The following is a 14,136-nucleotide window of genomic DNA, read 5'->3' as shown; positions in this document are numbered from 1 at the left end:
GTCTCCCTCTGTTATGATATGCAAGAATTTACAGTAAGTGCCCTTTTCTAATAAGGTTATGTTTCTGTCTCAGGATATTTCTGTCAACAATGATGTACTCCTACTTTGTTTCCAGTGTGTTTTATATATTTTGATTTCCCTTTTCAATAACATTTCTACGCAGAGTTGATTAGGCCACAGCGATGACTAGATTTGTTGATATCTGAAATAGCTTTAAAAAAAATACACAATTAAACCTCTGCTGACTCTTCTATGGGGCTCCACTTAACTTGTTATCATTATCGTCACAAAATTGTGATAAGAAAAACATCATTGGCATCACATTTTCTCAGGAAATTTCATCCAGCTAACACCTAACCAAAGCTCTAACCTGGTTAGGTGTAGTTTTTAGGGTACATTTACCTTCCGTACCTTATTTCCAATTTTTTTGTTAATATAAGTTACATTCATACAGGAGCAGTCAAATGTGAACCCCCTTGCTCTTTGACTGGTCCTTTAGGAGACTGAAGACATTGATTTAATTGTGCAGTAAATCAATTATAAACTCGGGTGACATAGCTGTGCTAACATACATGTCATGGATTTATTTAATTTTAGTTGAAGTTTCAACATAATTTAACACCCTGTCACCGCCGTTGCTCTGCTCCATGCTTATTTTTACATTCTGTCTTTGGCTGTCTTTATGCAAATTTTCTGGAGGGAAAAATAATATTGGCAGTAGGCAAAGGTAAGTTATGATAGCGTTTTATGTGTTATAGTCGCTGTCCTCAGTACCGCATAAAAGCGATGAAAAGATGAAGGGGAACCCGGGTTTTTTTGCACAGACAGTAGCTATATTAGACAATCTTGATTATATGACACGGATATTTCAGTTTTTTAATAATGGTTTTGTGTCAACCTCATACATTTACAAACAGTCATGTTTTAAATATTTACACTGCATAATTTTTACACATGACAGTTAGTGAGCAGTTCTCACTGAAACCAGCATGACATTTTTTGGGTTTTATTTGTTTTAAAACAAATTTAAAAAGCCCCCCCTTTAGCCTGTCTTGTCAGTCATTGAGAGCACTCTGACCACCATCTTCAGGTAAGAGACATTGCTCATCAAATTTGTCTAATTTTGGCCTCCTGATCTCCTCCACTCTTTTGATTATGACTAGAAAATAGGTCACAGCTCATTTTTTTTAAATGTGTAACTTCCACAAATGCATCCAAAGGAGAGAGGAGGCTTGCTGGATGAGCTACAAGAGTTTTTTTTCTGCTTTCCCTAACATCTGAGGAAGCCACGGCATGTCAATCCTACACTGTAAACTGTTGCTGGCCTGTTAGCAAAGATAAAGGACCAGCAACAGCACCAACACAAGCAAAGGTAGCACACATCTGAGATTGTTCCACATTTTTCTGAGACTGTTCCCAAGTGATAACACTAGCATGTAGATATGTGTTTGCAAAACACCAAACATCTGCCATATCAATACAAATACAATTAAAGGGTCTATTAGCACACCTGTTATTATCATCTTATCTATCAAAGAGCGCCACAAATCATTTTAGTGGAGGTGATGGACACTGCAATTCAGCACAATCAAGTTATTATGCTTTCCTAACACGATATTTTGTGTGTCGTAGGTACCATGTGTGTGTGGCCATCCTGATCTATTTCCTTCCTCTGCTGGTGATGGGTTGTGCCTACCTTGTGGTGGGACTAACCCTCTGGGCTAGCGAGATCCCTGGAGATTCATCTGACCGCTACAAGGAGCAGCTGATGGCCAAGAGAAAGGTAAGCTGCTATAAAGATGAAACAATCTCCCTCTTTTACTTTTTACCACACACGTCTCTACTTTGCAGCCCTGAGTAGAGTGTGGTTGAGATGTCTCCCTCTACTTTTTTCCCTCTAGTGATTTTAAAAAAAAAACAAAAAAAACTCCTTTCTTCCTCTCCTTTTTAAAACATTTTTATGGGTTTTCCAGCCCACTTGTTTGTTTGTTTTTCAGACAAGCGCATCTTCTGTTTTTGCAGTCAGTTCTCCCTTTCTACTCGGTTCTTTCAGGCATCTTTCAGGGCTCTTCCTTGTCTGATGTATTCACAGTTTCAGTATTGACTGAAATTTTAGATAGCTTTAGTAGTTTATGTGATCATTTTTTCTGTATTTTTGGTTTGAATAGTGTACAGAAATAATAGAAATTTCTCAAACATTTTTCGATTGAGTTATCTCAGTTGTACTTATCTGTTATTGACAGAGCGCTATCTGCCTATAAAAGATAACTCAATAACTCTGTTACTGTGCTGCAGAGTTCAAAGCAGCTGAGGATTTTCTGGGCAGTTTAGTGGCAACATGTTTAGCCAACAGAGAGGCTTGTTACAGAAAGTGAATGTTGACAATCAATGCAGGCCAGCATGTCTCATCAATAAGTGATTACAAATAAACAGGAAAGGGATGATACCTGCCGTAACACAGTTGTTTCTGATGGCTTTTCTCTAGTAGTATAGTCCTCTCATAATGCATGGCATGTTGGGTACCAAAATCACTGTTGCTGTGAATGGCTAACTGGATAAAGGATTTTCTGATTTTACAATCCCAACCCCAAAAATGTTGGGATGCTGTCTAAGATATCAGTGAAATTATTTGTAAATCTTCAACAGATATTTTGTGAACAATAATAACATAATAACATTAGCTCATCTTGAATTCTCAAAAACGTTAGGACTGGGGCAACAATAGGTATGATACTGAACAGAAACGGCTTGACAAACTTAACCTCAGAGAAGCAGAGTCTCTCAGAATTAAAGATGGACAGAGGTTCAGTAGTTTGTTGGTCCACTTTGTCTACGTGTAGACTCGATCATTGACAATACTAATTTTGATCTGCTTCAATTCAATTTAATTCAATTTTATTTATATAGCGCCAGATTACAACAATTGTCATCTCAAGGCACTTAAGTAATATAGTCCAATTCAAGCCAATTGGAATTCAATTCATTGTAATCATAATCCAATTAATTCATATAGAGCCAATTAAAAAAATTAATATCCTAGCTAAGGAAACCAACAGATTGCACCGAAACTTGTCTTCAGTCCAATCTCCCGTCCTGAGCGTGCCTGTGGCGACTGTGGAAAGGAACGACTCCCTTTTAACAGGAAGAAACCTCTGGCAGAACCAGACTCAGGAAGGGTGGCCATCCGCCTCGACCAGCTGGGGTTTGAGAAGACAGAAAAGAGGGGGGAAAAACACCATAACACCATTCAAGGATACCTGTTAGAACAGGGAAACATACGTTAATAACCACAATAATGTCACATGTACATAAAATCAATTGTGAAATTAAACAAGGGGAAAAAGAGAGCAAAGTGAGGAAAGGTGTGACAGATGAGGTCCCCCAGCAGTCTAAGCCTATAGCAGCTTAACTATGGGATGTTTCAGGATTACCTGAGCCATCCCTAACTATAAGCTTTATCAAAAAGGAAAGTTTTAAGCCTAATCTTAAAAGTGGAAATGGTGTCTGCTTCCCGGACATTTACCTGCAGTTTGGGAGCGAAGTGCTCTGTTAGGAAAATACCTTACAATTAGATCTTTAAGATATGATGGAGCTCGGTCATTAAGAACTTTATATGTGAGAAGAAGAATCTTAAATTCTATTCTGAATTTAACAGGGAGCCAATGAAGAGAAGCTAAAACTGGAGAAACATGATCTCTCCTGTTAGTTCTCATCAGAACTCTGGCTGCAGCATTTTGGATCAGCTGGAGGCTTTTCAGAGAATATGTGGGACAGCCCAATAATAAGGAATTACAGTAGTCCAATCTTGAAATAACAAATGCTTGAACTAGTTTCTCTGCATCACCCTGAGACAGGATGTTCCTGATTTTGGCAATATTACGAAGGTGAAAGAAGGCAGTCCTAGAAACCAGTTTTATATGTGCGTCAAATGATAAATTCTGGTCAAAAATAACTCCAAGGTTCCTCACTGTAGAACTAGAAGCCAAGGAAATACCATCTAGAGTAACTATATAACTAGACAATTTCTCCCTGAAGCGCTCAGGTCCAAAGAGAACAACTTCAGTTTTGTCTGAATTTAAAAGCAGACAGTTTTGAGTCATCCAGGTCTTTGTGTCTTTAAGACAGGCTTGTAGTCTGACCAACCTATTGGTTTCATCTGGTTTCATAGATAAGTACAGCTGAGTATCATCAGCATAACAATGGAAATTTATGCCATGCTGTCTGATAATGTTACCTAATGGAAGCATGTACAAAGTAAAAAGAATCGGTCCAAGCACAGAACCCTGAGGAACTCCATGACTTACTCCAACGTGTGAGGAAGATTCTTCATTTACAAGAACAAACTGGAATCTATCAGATAAATATGACTTAAACCAGCCTAATGCAGTTCCTTTAATCCCAATAACATGTTCAAGTCTATGTAAAAGAATGCTGTGATCGATCGTATCAAATGCAGCACTGAGATCCAACAGGACAAGCACAGAAACAAGTCCGCTATCAGAAGCTAACAGGAGATCATTGGTAACTTTCACCAGTGCTGTTTCTGTGCTATGATGCACTCTGAATCCTGACTGAAACTCTTCAAACAGATTATTTATATGTAAATGATCACAAAGTTGAACTGCAACTATTTTTTCAAGAACTTTAGACAAAAAAGGGAGATTGGATATAGGTCGATAATTAGCCAACACTTCTGAATCAAGAGTAGGTTTTTTAAGTAAAGGTTTAATGACAGCAACCTTAAAAGTCTGAGGTACATATCCTATCAACAAAGACCGATTGATCAAATCCAATATGGAAGTGTCAATTAAGGGGAAAACCTCCTTGAACAGTCTGGTTGGGATTGGGTCTAACATACAAGTTGATGGTTTAGAAGAGACTATTGCTGTTGTTAGCTCAGAAAAGATCAACTGGACAGAAGCTGTCTAAATACAATTCAGGTTCGAAAGATACTTCTAAAGCTGCTCTACTTAATGATACATCAGTGATAATAATGGGAAGGATTCCATTAATCTTCTCTCTGATAGAAACAATTTTATTGATGAAGAATCTCATGAAATCATCACTGCTGAGAGTTAAAGGAATACATGGCTCAACAGAGCTCGGACTCTTTGTCAGCCTGGCAACAGTGCTGAAAAGAAACCTGGGATTATTCTTATTCTCTTCTATCAATAATGAATAATAAGCAGTTCTAGCTTTACGAAGTGCTTTCTTATACGTTATTAAACTATCTTTCCAGACTAATTGACTCTTCTAAATTAGAGGAACGCCACTGTCTCTCCAGCTTTCTTGCAGTCTGCTTTAACGCACGCAGCTGTGAATTATATCAAGGAGCCAACCACTTCTGACTGATTACCTTCCTTTTCAGAGGGGCAACATTGTCCAGTGTTGTACGCATAGAAGCTATAGTGCTGTCAACAAGAGAGTCAAGTTCTACTGGAGTAAAATTTAGGTAGCCGTCCTCTGTCATATCAGCACATGGCAGTGAAGAAAAGGATGATGAAATCAACTCTATAAATCTGGTTACAGCATTCTCTGACAGACACCTTCTATATGTAGAATTCTTCTCAGAAACTGTGTAGTCAAGTAATGTAAATTCAAAAGTTATTAAAAAATGGTCAGACAAGACAGGGTTATGAGGGAACACTGTTAACTGTTCACTCTCAATGCCATAAGTCAGCACAAGGTCAAGGGTATGATTAAGGCAGTGAGTAGGTCTGTGAACACTTTGAGAAAATCCAATAGTCTAATATAGAATTAAAGTTAATATTTAGGCTGTCATTTTCAACATCTACATGAATATTAAAGTCACCCACTACAATGACTTTATCTGTACTCAGCACTAACTGGGATAAAAACTCTGAGAATTCAGACAGAAACTCAGAATAAGGGCCAGGTGGACGATACACAACAACAAACACAAGAGGTTTTTGTGATTTCCACTTTGGGTGGGAAAAACTGAGAATCAGAGATTCAAAAGAGCTAAAACTAATCTTGGGTCTAGGACTGATTAGTAACCCTGATCTGAAGATAGTTGCCACTCCTCCTCCTCTACCTGTGGTTCGAGGAAGTGAACATTAAAATAGTCAGAGGGAGTTGATTCATTAATGCTAACATGATCCTCCTGCTGCAGCCAGGTTTCTCTAAAACAAAATATATCAATATGATGATCACAAATCAAATCATTCACTAACAGAGACTTCGAAGGGAGAGATCTAATATTCAGCAAATCACATTTAATAGTTTGATGTTTTTGTTCAGTTAAAGTTCAGTTTGTTTTAAAAAAAATTTGCACAAGAGGATTTGCTCCTTTTGTGTTTTTTGATTGAGGGGGGGCGGGGGGCAGCATCAGGTGGGAAGCCGCAGAGAAGTGTGTAAGACTACAACTCTGCATCCTGGTCTCAACCCTGGGTTGTCATGTTTTTGGATGACTAATAAATTCGTCCATATTTCTAGAAATGAGAAGAGCTCCTTCCAAAGTGGGATGGATGCCGTCTCTCCTCATCAGACCAGGTTTTCTCCAGAAAGATTGCCAATTATCTATGTAGCCCACGTTGTCTGATGGACACCATCTTGACAAGCAGCGATTGAATGAGGACATGCGGCTAAACATGTCATCACTGGTCAGATTTGGCAGGGGTCCAGAGAAAACTACGGAGTCCGACATTGTTTTGGCAAAATTACACACCGATGCAACATTAATTTTAGTGACCTCCGATTGGCGTAACCGAGTGTCATTACCGCCGACGTGAATAACTATTTTACCGTATTTAAGTTTATCCTTAGCCAGCCGTTTTAAATAGGATTCTATGTCGCCCGCTCTGGCCCCTGGAATGCATTTGGCTATGGTCGCTGGTGTCGCTAATGCCACGTTTCTGACTATAGAGCTGCCAATTACCAGGATTTTGTCCTCAGCGGGTGTGTCGCTGAGTGGGGAAAATCTATTTGAAACGTGGACAGGTTGATGGTGAACCACGGGCTTGACTTTAGGACTATGACTCTTCTTCCTGACAGTCACCCAGCCACTCTTAAGTCCCGGCTGCTCGGGGACGACTAACAGAGCTAGCTACGCTAGGTGGCTCCGCACTGACTAAAGGGGCCTGGCTCGCTATCGGGTGGTTTTCAACAGTGCAGAGCCGAGCTTCCAATTCAGATAACCTCGCCTCCAAAACTACAAAAAGACTACATTTGTTACATGTACCATTACCACTAAAGGAGGCAGAGGAGTAACTAAACATCTGACACACGGAGCAGGTGAAAGCAGGAGATAGAGGAAGAGAACTGGTAGCCATGCTAAGCTAGAGAACCAGACACACCGCTAAAAAGTGAAAAATAAAAAATAAAGATCTGTAATAGTGAGCGTTGGAATATAACAAGTATGGGATAGAGTTAACTATGCAAGATGTGTAAATTATAGGGATAAATAAGGTGATTATTAGTAGTTCAAGAGGAGCGAGAACTGTCACAGTGCACACACACACAAAGCAACAGGAAGTGATGCAATACGTCTTACCGCAAAGCCGTCAGCCAACCTTCCTACTTACTTACAGATTAATATATTTAAAAAAAATTCAGGAAGTAATTTCTCTTCACACTCCTACTTATTCCTACTGTATCTTTCTACAGTCTGTACAGAACCTTGAAGAGGAGGTTTTCTGGTGGTGTAATGTGCTGTCATGTGTGCAACAGGTGGTGAAGATGATGATCGTGGTGGTGTGTACGTTTGCCATCTGCTGGCTGCCCTACCATGTCTACTTCCTGCTGCACCAGTTTTCCCCCCACATATTTGAAGAGGTGTTCGTCCAGCAGTTCTACCTGGCTATCATGTGGTTGGCCATGAGCTCCACCATGTACAACCCCATCATCTACTGCTGCCTCAATGACAGGTTAGTCAATGCCTCCAAAAACGTATGCGTGCAAATCTGTTGATGCATTACTTGTTAGAAATAAAGTTTCAAATATTCACTTAGTCTTTAATGAGAGCTTTTATCTCACACTAGAAACACAAACTGCATATCTCATTATAATAAAAATAATCCATTGTTCTTGTCAGCCAATACAAATTTAGTTTTCTTCTGCTGCAATGTGCTTCATCTAATACCTTCCAATTATTTGGGTACATTAAAAAAGATCTTCGGCTAATGAAAACAGTGAAGTTCCAACCAGTGGGAGCTTGAATACATTTGTATTATTCAAAGTAAACACAAGAAACCCAGTGAATAATTCCCTAAATTCAACAGTTAATCTTCTAATATTGGCTCAGTACCTAATAAAGAACCACCTGATCCCTATATAGACCAGTGAACAGTGCTGACCAACATGTCATTGGAGTCATCAGGTGGTAACCTCCTTTCATCAGTGTTTTGTCTAGTTGGGCCCACGACACCTCCTGGAGGCAAGACAGTGATCGCTGGCATCCCAGAGTCACTCCCCTAATGCCAGCCATCACTGCTCCTCACACCACAACAACCATCTTTTCTTCCACAACCACAAGCTACCCCAGTCTCTCACCAACTGCACACCAGTCATAGCGGGGTGGGGATACAAACTCTGGTTCAGGTAGGGGGTAGAAATAGAAGAGGCAAAGATAAGTAGGAATGGGATTCAAACCCTGGTTTGGGTAGGGGGTAATGAAAGTAAAGAGGGTGCCAGAGGTGGAGGCAGGACAAGACACACTAACAGATTCAGCAGACAAACTCACCTATACAGTCCTACAATCACTAAAAATGCCAGCAAAAACAAGGCCATACAGGCCAACTCACCTGAAATGGCTTCAAAAGGCTCACATGGGCCACACCCTCCACTTAAATACATCCTGGATAATTTCGTTGCTACTCCCAAGAGTCTGTTTACCCTAAGTGATCCCCTGCTGGGCCCCCAGTTATTATTGCTTATTCTAATCCAAATCCACTGACTAGCCCTTACTGCCTCATCTGACATTTCCTTCACTATTTTCCTCACACTCAGTCCACTTACACCCAACACCCAAGAAGATCAGAAAGATGTGGTGAATTTATAATCATGGTACCAAACTATTTAAAAATAAATGTACAGAATAATTTTGAATTCAATATCACTGATGGAAAACTTTACAATTCCAACTTTACAAATCCCAGGACAACGCAAGGTGCTTTTAGTGTGAGGCCGATGAAGTTTGAGTGAATACACATGGTTTTGGTATGTGCTGAGGATATTTGTTGAAGTATTAACGGTTTCTGAGTTAGAGTACTTACATGTGTATATGTATTAAAAAATGTGTTCATTAATTTACAGTTTCTTCCCTCTGTGACGGGTTTCACTACACATGAATCAAGTCATCTTGTTACTCATTCCTTGCTGTTTCAGTATACTGCATTTCACACCACTGAGCACAACATTTTGATTTTAAAATGTTGTCAGGAGTAAAGGAACCACATGATGTTGATTTAAGTCCTCATGTACCAGAGTTAGTCATGGACTTCAGCAAGGTCCTGTGCTTTGAATAACACTCCTCATCTCACACATGCTTTCATTAGGCAACTGAATCAAGGAAACATGTCAGAAATTTGTATTCTTATATATATATTACACACAACTACACTTATCTATGAACCCAGATCAGTCAGTTGGTTAAACTACAGTGAAACATCAGAATTGGATCTAACCATGTAGTTGCTCTTTCTTACCTTGACCTCCAGTACTACTGTGAGGAAGCTTGGAGGTATATTTTGACCAGGATTTGTCCTTTAACAGACATTAAATACACAAAATGCTGCAGCAGTTCTGATGGGAACTGCAAGAGTGTTGTAGTTCCCATCAGAACTGAAATGTAATGATGTAAAATATAGAATCCTCCTATTTGAATCTAAAGCACTAAATGACCATAATTCAAAGTTTTTTTTAAAGACCTCACAGTATATTCTTCCTAACAGAGCACTTAATTCTCAGACTGGAGGGCTGTTTGAGAAACAGAAAACCTATCTACTTTTAAGTTTAGGTTTTTTTAAACTTTTTGAAAGCCTGTTTATTTCTTTAAAAAGGGTTAGGGTTATGTGTATAGTTGTATAGTTGGCTCTGGCTCAGTTCAGTTAAATTAATTCAGTTTTATTTATATAGTGCCAAATTACAACAATTGTCATCTCAAAGCACTTAAATAATATAGTCCAATTCAAGCCAATTGAAATTCAATTCATTGTAATCATAATCCAATGAAATCCAATTAATTAATTTCAAAATAATCCAATTAATTCATGTGGAGCTAATTCAAAAAGAATATCCTAGCTAAGTAAACCAACAGATTGCATCGAAACTTGTCTTCAGTCCAATTTCCCGCCCTGAGTGTGCATGAGGCGACTGGAAAGGAACGACTCCCTTTTAACAGGAAGAAACCTCTGGCAGAACCAGACTCAGGAAGGGTGGCCATCCGCCTTGACGAGCTGGGGTTTGAGAAGACAGAAAAGAGGGGGGAAAAACACCATAACACCATTCAAGGATACCTGTTAGAACAGGGAAACACAAGTTTTTAATATCAAAAAGGAAAGTTTTAAGCCTAATCTTAAAAGTGGAAAGGGTGTCTGCTTCCCGGACATTTACTGGCAGCTTATTCCACAAGAGAGGGGCCTGATAACTGAAGGCTCTACCTCCCATTCTACTTTTAGAAACTCTGGGAACAACAAGTAAACCTGCAGTTTGGGAGCGAAGTGCTCTGTTAGGAAAATACCTTACAATTAGATCTTTAAGATATGATGGAGCTCGGTCATTAAGAACTTTATATGTGAGAAGAAGAATCTTAAATTCTATTCTGAATTTAACAGGGAGCCAATGAAGAGAAGCTAAAACTGGAGAAACATGATCTCTCCTGTTAGTTCTCATCAGAACTCTGGCTGCAGCATTTTGGATCAGCTGGAGGCTTTTCAGAGAATATGTGGGACAGCCCAATAATAAGGAATTACAGTAGTCCAATCTTGAAGTAACAAATGCATGAACTAGTTTCTCTGCATCACCCTGAGACGGGATGTTCCTAATTTTAGCAATATTACGAAGGTGAAAGAAGGCAGTCCTAGAAACCAGTTTTATATGTGCGTCAAATGATAAATTCTGGTCAAAAATAACTCCAAGGTTCCTCATTGTAGAACTAGAAGCCAAGGAAATACCATCTAGAGTAACTATATAACTAGACAATTTCTCCCTGAAGCGCTCAGGTCCAAAGAGAACAACTTCAGTTTTGTCTGAATTTAAAAGCAGACAGTTTTGAGTCATCCAGGTCTTTGTGTCTTTAAGACAGGCTTGTAGTCTGACCAACCTATTGGTTTCATCTGGTTTCATAGATAAGTACAGCTGAGTATCATCATCATAACAATGGAAATTTATGCCATGCTGTCTGATAATGTTACCTAATGGAAGCATGTATAAAGTAAAAAGAATCGGTCCAAGCACAGAACCCTGAGGAACTCCATAAGCCAACAGAACCAACCCATAAGCTTAAATAGGCACACGGTATTGGGTTGCACAACTGTGTTGGAAATTTTTATTAACAAAGCACAGTGAGACCGCATCAACGTTTCCAAAATTGAATTTGTACTTCATGAAGTAGAGTGTCAGGTCTGCAGGAGTCTCAAATTCATGACTTACTTATAGACACAAAGACAGGGTGTTACACAAAAGTGGACAACCTGCATGGGACAGATAAGCTTTTCAGTTGCTAACTTAACCTCTAAAGCCATCTCAGTTACAAACAACTGACGTGACCAAGTAACTCCTCCTATAGATAAACATGTATTTATATACGGAAAAACAGAAAAACACACCCTTTCTCTGAACTAGAGAAACAACACCCAGCACATGCTAAAGGAGAATTAATCATTTTCCATCACAACAACATATACACTACTTATACATATATTTACAGTATGCACATTATATAGCAATACACAAATGAATAGAAGTTAGTATAAACTTCAAACTCTGGCTTAATGTCACTGTGAACATTCACAGTCTATGCTCAGACTTCAGTGTTGGGAGCAGTTAACCTTTAAGCTAAAATGTCAATGAATCTGAAGATCTTTATTTAGCTAAATAAAGACAGCTGGTCAGCTCAGCTTGTTGTCTTAATCAAGCATCTCCCATTGTTCTCCATCGCAGCCACTCGTCTTTGTGCTGGCAGAGAGTAGAAATTTCACACTTGACTGTTTTGCTTCTGAGAAGTTCATTAAGTCCTAAAAATGAAAATGTGTGGGTTGGATTGCCATGAGCTTAGATTTAGTCATCACTCTGTCCAGGATATCAAACCATCTTTCATATCAATAGGCATGGCAGATTTAAATAAAATACAGGACAAATTAACGTCCTCTCTTCTCATTCATCAGTTTTTTTCTGTCTTGCTGATAGAACTCACATTTTCCCTTTCCTCTCTACCTGTGTTGCTGTCTAATGTTGCTTTTAGTTGTACATTTAGCATTTTTCCTTTATTTCTTTTAGTGGCCAAGCTTGTTTTCAGGAAGTGAACTCAATTCAAATCAAATGTGGCTCTGTGTAACAGAACGTTCTTACAGTACATTTGTGGATGGCTGCAGATGAAATCTAGCCTTTAGCCTTACAATTTCTGTACAGCGGATAAGAACCACTCACACATGTTGTGGGGTTTTTGTGATTTAAATGTTCCTAGTCAACCCAGTCAGAAAGCAAAACATGGGAAATAGTCATGTATGGCGAATCTATTGATTCATGTCTACAGATGTGTTTTTGCTGGGTTTTTGAGTCACAACATTTCCTAAGATAGTCATGTACCCACTGCTGCTTCACATTTAACAAATTAAGGTATTAAAAATGTCATAAACAGACCCTGAACATATATCAAAATATTTTTATCTTGGATTCCTGGCTGCCAAGTCCCGCCCCCTCAAGTAAACCCATAAAACCAGATGCATTTTGTCAGATTTCATCTCCATCAGCACTGTAATTTCCATTTTGCCGTAAGAACAGACATCTAAATGAAGGTAAACTGTGCTTTTTCTCTGCAGGTTTCGTGCTGGTTTTCAACAAGCATTTCGCTGGTGCCCCTGTGTCCCACAAGGCTCCTATGAAGGCCTGGAACTCAAGTCCACTCGCTACCTTCAGACCCAGACCAGCGTTTACAAGGCCAGCAGAATGGAGACCACTGTATCCACAGTTCATGTTGGAGATGAGGTGGAGCAGCCCAAGGTTAAGGCTATAGGAGGACTGGGATCTGCTGGAGCTGTGGTCGGGTTGAGACCACACGGCTCATCTCTGGACCTCACCTCAAACGGATCTTCATCCCGCAGTGTCTCCAAAACTGTATCAGAGACATCGAGTTTCTACTCCAGTAACAACCTACAGGAATAGACCTCAAGTGCAGGCAGCATTTTGCCAGACAGCAGGGAGAGAGTGTGAGTTAACTGTTCATGTCGTTGCTTTTGCCAGCATCTCTTCATCCAAAGTAAAGAGTGAATGTGTGAGTTTTTGATTAGCATTTTTTTCCAGTGTGCTTACTGGAACGTAATGTCAGGAAATGTGGTCCCTGCTTTCAGAGCATCGTCTTCACCCACAGCGCCCTTGTAGAAAATACTCAAGCCACTCACAGTTCATGATCAGCCAGCATTCGAGAGATTTTCAGTGCCAAAAAGCAACAAAGAGCACTTCTTCTACAAGAGCGCATTCCAGTTAAAAAGCTAAACTGAAGCAGATGCTAGCTCCTCAAACCTTCACAGCTTCTGCTTGTCATGGCAGGCTGCTGTCAGAGGGTTCACACATCCTTAATCACACTCGCTGTGTGACTTCACACAGTCTATTTTGGATTGGAGCTTCTCTATAACATCAGACCATGTTGTGATGGGAACACCGAAGCACCAACTTTTGATGGGGGTTGGAGGGGATTCTCAGAAAAATTCTCTCATCCTCAGTTACAGAAAACCTGGTTTTCACAGCAGCTCTATCCCTCTATCAACACAAGCAAAAGCTCTGTTAAAAAAGGGCCCGAAAACTGAGAAACAAAGTATTTACTTTAAACTTTGCCTTAGAGAATTTGTCCACGCTCGTCTGCATGTGGGAGCTGATCAGAATACCAACTCCTATCTCTCCAAGCACGACAGCAACAGTAATCCAGTGTGCAGAACGTGTCTGTCTCACTGAAAGGGTGCT

At 39.6% G+C, this 14,136-nt stretch overlaps 1 protein-coding gene across 1 annotated transcript in view; it reads left to right on the top strand.

Moving 5' to 3' along the window:
• tacr1a (tachykinin receptor 1a) overlaps nt 1–13,855 on the top strand; it is a 45,071-nt gene extending 31,216 nt beyond the window's left edge. The window contains exons 3-5 of the mRNA XM_072388561.1: nt 1,633–1,783; nt 7,690–7,886; nt 12,999–13,855. Of these exons, the coding sequence (XP_072244662.1) occupies nt 1,633–1,783; nt 7,690–7,886; nt 12,999–13,341 (691 nt within the window). The 3' untranslated portion in view covers nt 13,342–13,855. The remainder of the gene's footprint in view (nt 1–1,632; nt 1,784–7,689; nt 7,887–12,998) is intronic.
• Nucleotides 13,856–14,136: the final 281 nt, after the last annotated feature.

Source organism: Leuresthes tenuis, unplaced genomic scaffold, assembly GCF_036924035.1.
Source record: "Leuresthes tenuis unplaced genomic scaffold, fLeuTen1.0.hap1 SCAF_6, whole genome shotgun sequence".
NCBI lineage: Eukaryota > Metazoa > Chordata > Actinopteri > Atheriniformes > Atherinopsidae > Leuresthes > Leuresthes tenuis.
The sequence above is the reverse complement of the archived record's forward strand: the minus strand, read 5'-3'. Positions and strand labels throughout refer to the sequence as shown.